General features: G+C 40.0%; 1 protein-coding gene across 1 annotated transcript in view; it reads right to left on the bottom strand.

Moving 5' to 3' along the window:
• ATL3 (atlastin GTPase 3) overlaps nucleotides 1-6,569 on the bottom strand; it is a 57,340-nt gene that overhangs the window by 45,787 nt on the left and 4,984 nt on the right. The window contains exons 2-3 of the mRNA XM_019645523.1: nucleotides 531-745; nucleotides 248-391 (exon numbers count right to left, since the gene is read on the bottom strand). Coding sequence (XP_019501068.1) covers nucleotides 248-391; nucleotides 531-745 — 359 coding nt within the window. The remainder of the gene's footprint in view (nucleotides 1-247; nucleotides 392-530; nucleotides 746-6,569) is intronic.

Raw genomic sequence — 6,569 nt, 5'->3', positions numbered from 1 at the left:
GAGGGCAGTGTCACTGGCCCTCATATGTGGGATCCGAACCGGGGCCCTCTGGCGTCCCAAGCCAGCTCTTAACCATCGTGCCACTCGGCCGGCCCCCATGTACTATTTTTAAACCATGCACTTATATTATTTTGATAAAAAATGTTTTCTAATTGGATTAGAATTAGAAAAAATGATTTAATCAGAGTACTCATTAAAATTCTCATTCTGTGGCTGTTGTTAATTTGTAAGTCTTTTTCTTCCTTACCTTCTTCCCACCTGGCTTCTCCATAGTAAAAACTTCATTCCAGATCTGAATCCCAGTGGTTTCTGGGTCAGAGCCCCCTCTCCATGAAAATCCTGTTAATGGTTCTTCTGGGTCACCCAACCAATTTGAATGGCCACCTTCCTTCTACAGGACAAATAAGACATTTCCATTAAATCTTAGATTTTGAGTAATTTCACACATCAAAGATAATCCATGAGCTTATTTTGCTCTTTTGGACATAAATTCTCATTTTCTAATTTGAGGGGAAATAAATCTACCTTACCTGAGAATACAAGTATCGGAGCATAAAGTCCAGAATGAAGGACTTGCCCTTCCGGAAAGCACCAGCCACTGACACCACCACCACATCAAGGTCTCGGATGTGGTCCTGCAAGAGGACGCTGGCCAAGGCTTTCTCTTCTAGCTCAAAGGAATGTTGGTCTTTCTGAACCAAAACAATCTGCACTGGACCAGGCTTTCCACCCTCCATGGCATCACCTATGTTGTTATGGAGAAAAACATTAGCTTCACGTATTTCTTAAATGTGTATTTTTGAACATGGGAAGAGCAAAAACTTCTTAAAGTACCAAACCACTAACCATAAAAGAAAATAATGACACATTAGACTTCATTAAAATTAATTATTGTTCACTAAAAGACACCATTGGGAGTAAAAATGCAAGCCACAAGATAGAAGAAATACCACAATACCTATATGCAAAAGACTTATATCCAGAATCAATATAGAAATCTGTAAAAATTCAAACATTCAATTTTTAAAATAGTAATGGGCAAAAGACTGTGAATAGGCACTTCATTATTTATATATATATATATATATATATATACACACACACACACACACACACATATACATATATATCCAAATAATTATATATCAATAATCACATGAAAAGCTGTTTCCATACCATTACATATCAAAGAAATATAAATTACAACCATGAGATCCACTACCTGTCCAACAGAATAGCTAAAATTTAAGACGGACAGTATCAACTGTGGGAAGAGGGTGTGGTACAAATGGAATTCTCATACATTCTGATGGGAACATAACCGCTTTGGAAAACTGTTTGGCAATGTCTACTAAAAGTAATATACTGTGATCCAGCAATTCCACTCCTAGGTATATACCTAAGAGAAATAAATGCTTATGTCCACCAAAAGATACACATACAAGACTGTTCACATCATTTTTATTCAAAATAGTCCAAAACTGGAAATAACCCAAACATCCATCAACAGAAAGAGTGCCTGCCGCTGCTATGCCTTTTGCATGTTATTTTATTTAATCCTCAGAACAATCCTATGAGATAAATAATACTGTCCCATTTTAAAAACAAGGAAGCAAAGGCTTACAAAAGTTAAGCCCCTTGCCCAATAGGTCCTGAAGAGCTTGCAAAGATCTTTAGGTGGCTATGTTTTGCAGACCACTATTAATAACATCATCAAAGTTTTAGGGGCGATAAATTCCTTAGCTCAAAATTAAGCACTAACCAGTAGTTTCCCTACCAGAGCTGAAAGCAAAAAAAAAGTGATTCTTTGAAATTCAAAGCCACTTAGTAGCTATGGTATATGGAAAGTTTACAAAAAACTACCAGTGGGGCCTAGGGACCGAGGCAAAGCACTATTTCCCTAAACGTACGTACCACTGATATTAAATGAGATGTTTTAGGCAGTTCAAAGGATTTTTATTCTAATAATCATGCATTTTAATGTCTACTAGGAAACAAAACCATGTTTTAATGTATTATTGCTTAGAAGGGGGCTAAGTCTAAAAAGTGAATCAATTTAAAGTACACTGAAGGACAAACATTAAGTAAAACATAGTACAGCTAGGCAAATATGGCCCAAAATCACAAATATGGTCACCAAATTACGTTTGTCTGGGAAGTGCTACAGGCTGCATGATCACAGCAGGCAAAGTCGACAACCTTCAACTGCCAGACTCTACCCTTTAAGCTATGCAAGTGCTGCTCACTTTTTATACTTTATCAGGGAGAAACAGAAGGGTTCTTGCCACTTCTTAATTTTTTGCCAACTACTGGAAAACAAGTTATAAATATAGGTTGAATGTCCTGCTATCATTGTAATAAATGCATACTAATGCTTTTCTTTCCCATTATTGGTGGATAAAAAGAAAACATTTCTGTGAATAATCTCTTAGGGTTCTTCTTATTGCCACAACAGCAGGTGAATCCAGGACCTAAACACCTTCAGCCTTTCATATAAAAGAACTAATGTCAAAAATTTATTCTGACCTTATGGAAAACCACAGTGTAAGGTACTGTGCAGTACTCAAAGCACTACCAAGCCAAGTGCCTGGTTGGCTGGTTGCTCCCCCAAGATTCATTTTCCCCTCCTGCTACAGTAATAGATTTATAGCTGGACACATATATAACAGCCCAAAAGAAACACTTCCAGCCCAACCTTGCAGCGAGGGTATCGCCATGTGACTAAGTTCTGACTGGAAATGATGCAGCAACTTGCAGACCGTGCATCCTTCCCCTGCCTGCTGGCCACACGTAGAAGTGGGAGCAAGTCGTCCTGGACCAGGCACACGAGGGCAGCACCCTCGGAATACTGGAGCGACAGAGAGAGGGAGGGCCTAGGACTTCGAGGAGAACTGCGACGCTGGCTCACTCTTACGTGAAAGAAAAGTAAATGTCAACCTTGTTTAAATCCCTTATTTGAAGGCTCTATCAGATACAGTCCAACCCAGAAACCAACACAACAGTCCCCCGGGACTTGACAATTAAACTCACGATACTGGCTTTTCGATTTTGTCTATTTCACTATTAAAGTTTACTGAGCAAGGTGAACGTACTGACACAGAGCAGACAAACAATAAACGACGGTAAAAAGAAAGAATGATATGTACTGAAATATAATTGAAGGCTTCAACCCTCAGGATGCAGGTGGTACTGTTAGAGCAACAAGTTGTATGGGCCACAGACGAGATGGAATAAGCCAGTGGCAAAAATGTGTGCAGCCGCACACAAAGCATTTGCACTTCTAGAGAAGCTGAAGACCACTGAGAAGGACAGTTTTGAAAAAGGTGCTCCAGCCTTCACTCGTCTCTTCCTCTTTCTGCCTATGGCACAGTGAGCAGGAAGGGAACCAGGGTATGTTTAGTTGGGGGAACTGGGGTGATCCTGCACTTCTCTTCACAACAGTATATTGGGCGTACTGGACTAAAGATCTTGTTCCTTTGGTTTGGGCCCACTTAAGGGAAAAATTATTTTGAACTGTACACATCAGCAAACTTCAATTTAAACAAATAGAGCTGCTCACTTTTTACCTTTACCTCACTTCCTAAGACACTAGGACTATATTACTGATCTTCCAAGGAAAAACTTTATTTCTACTCACCCCTTGCCAGATGTCATGTAAATGTCTTTTGCTGATTTATCTTCACATCTCAGACTCCCCAATCCCTTAGACTACTTAATCCAAACCTTAGGGCCCACTCCCTTAGGTCACGCCACCTTCCAACCCTTCTTGCCTATTAGGTTTATCATCCAAGTCACCATCCCCAACTGTTGCTCTTTTTTTTTTTCTTTTTAGCTGAGCCATCCGGCCACCTGTTGGCAGCTTAGCGGCAGCTCAGCTCGGGCTGGGAATCAAACCACTGTTGTTCAACTCTTGAGTGAGCTCTTAACCAACTGAGCCACTCGGCCAACTGTCGCTTTAACGATGATGACACCTCATCTCCTTAGGGCTGAGCTCCTTCATCACAGTGCATACACATATCAGGACAGCAACCACACAAAAGGCTACCACAAACATTTATGGACTGACAGCTCAAAGCTAAAATCTCCATCCTACAAGTCAAAGCCTTTCACCCTTCCCCCCACTGCTTCAATTCTAATTCCTCATTCTCGTCCTCCCAGGCAAATTTATTCTCATTGGTCTTTCTACTGGGAGAGTTAGTTAGGATTCAGGTCCTGCCCTGTCTTGATTCCTGAGTTTCAAGTGTACAACCTATTCAACTATTTGTTCTCACCGCCCGAAATGCTTCTTCCCTCTTGATTGCACACAAACAGGATCTCATCCTTCAACACTCACCCTCACCCTCCCTTTGTCCCGATCCTCCTCAGCCCTTCCTCTCAGAGCTACCACTTTACAGGGTATACGAAAAGAAAACAGGCTCTGGAATCACCACAGGACAGACCGGCCTTCAATCCTTACTTTCTCCCCTCTAGAATGTAAGCTCCATGAGAGCAGTGCTATATCCCCCAAGACCCCAGAACAGCGTCCACACATAGTGGACATCCAATAAGTATTTGTGGAATAAACTAATAAACCCCACCACTTAGTCACAATGTGACTATGGATAAATTTCTAACCCCTTGTAGCTCATTTATAAATCTAATACCCATCTCAAAGCAGTGTCTGACACATATTAGGGACTCAATAAAGTGGACCTACTATCATATTTCCACTAAAACCTTATACATACTATTACTCCACTCATTACATTACTATATTGTAATTATGATTTATCGCCCAGACTGGGAGCCCCTGGGCAGTAGAGAAACTGTCACATTCAGCTCCAGTACCTAATATAGTAAGAATAATATTAATAATTTCCTAGTATTGGGACCACTAAACCCAATATTACACCTCAATAAAAATCAGTTTCTTCCCTTCCCCCTCAAGTCTTTCTTTTATTGTCAAAATCCTTGAAAGTATGTCTTCATCCACTTATCTATCCATTCCCCTCTTATCACCTTGAGATCTTTCTTCTTAATCTCTGTTGAAACTATTCTCATTTATTTATGACCTCTTGCCAAATCTAATGGCCCTTTCTTGATTCTCATTCAACCTTATCTGACAAAATACAACTGCCACCCACTTCTAACTTATTAAAACCTATGGATTCAGTGACAGTGCACATTCCTAGTTATCTTTCAACCTCTTGATTATCTCCTTCCACTAGTTCTTTTCTTCTTTTCAGCCTCCTGTGATAGACACCAGTGCCAGTTCTGATTCACTCCCTCAATGAGCAATTTATGCTCATTATTTCACAATACCCTCTATTTTGGTGATGCAACTTCATTCATTTCTAACCTGCATTCAGGTCCAAATGTACACCTGCCTATGTGACAGATTCACCTGGATATTCCACCATCACTTCACTCTCAGGAGTAATCTGTAGAAATATATGGGCATAAGTCAGGAGACAAGATCCTGCTCCAGTTCTACCACTAACAGCCTGTGTGATTCGGGGCGTGTCTAGTCTTCAGCCTCAAGTTTTAAAATGAGTCAGGATTTAACCTCAAGCAATCCTTCCAGTACTAACATTTTATAAATCTACATTTAGTATGATCATAATGAATCCCCAGTTACTGATCTCTCTCAAATCTCCACCTTTCAGACTCTACATCTTCTCTGACTCTCTTCCTATATGCAAAATACTGTCAAATCCAGTCATTTCTTCCTTGCCCGATTTAAGCTACAGCTTTGGCAAAGGTTGTTGTTCTAGTGAAGCAATACGTGTAGAAAGGCCTTTCCTGATAATCAGGAAAGACCAGTGTTTGGGGCCCAGCTTTGCACTGACTGTAACAATATGAGTAAATCAATCCATTTCTCTGTGTCTGTTTCCTCTACAAAACCAGGCAGTTAGGTGAAGCTATTTTCTAGCTCTAAAATTCAATGACTCTTCAACAATTGAAAATTTCCTGGATATCTAAACTAGCCAAAATTGCTAGGTAACCTATTCATCCCTTGGCTTAAATTAAATTGTACAGGCATACCTAAAGAACAAATCAAAATTTATGATGATAAAAACATTAAAGCAACTTGCTCAGTAAGGACCCATACAAAAGATTTGGGGGTTTAGAGTTTTCTCTTGGAGGTTTAGAGTTTTCACCCCTAACGGCAGTGAAATCACTCCCACTTCTCAGGAATCTTAAACTCTGAAATCTAACCTCCAGGGATGGTATTAGAAAAACTTTTACGTGGCACCCTTACATGCTTTCTCCCTTTAGCGAAGCAATTATTTTCCAAGGTCTAGATATGTACTCTGAGACAACAATTATGCTCACTTATATAAAGCTAATGTTTATTTATATGAAGAGTTAATGTTATATTACGTTCCCTTATATGAATAACATGTGACATTTTTATACGCATACAAATATGGCCTGACCATATTCACATCTGTGACCCATATACATATATGTAAATGAACTTAAAACTTATGTTTAGGGCCGGCCGAGTGGCGCGATGGTTAAGAACTGGCTTGGGATGCCAGAGGGCCCCGGTTCAGATCCCACATATGAGGGCCAGTGACACTGCC

Source organism: Hipposideros armiger, unplaced genomic scaffold (genome assembly GCF_001890085.2).
Source record: "Hipposideros armiger isolate ML-2016 unplaced genomic scaffold, ASM189008v1 scaffold_93, whole genome shotgun sequence".
Classification (NCBI taxonomy): Eukaryota; Metazoa; Chordata; class Mammalia; order Chiroptera; family Hipposideridae; genus Hipposideros; species Hipposideros armiger.
This window is presented reverse-complemented; position numbering and strand designations above follow the sequence as displayed.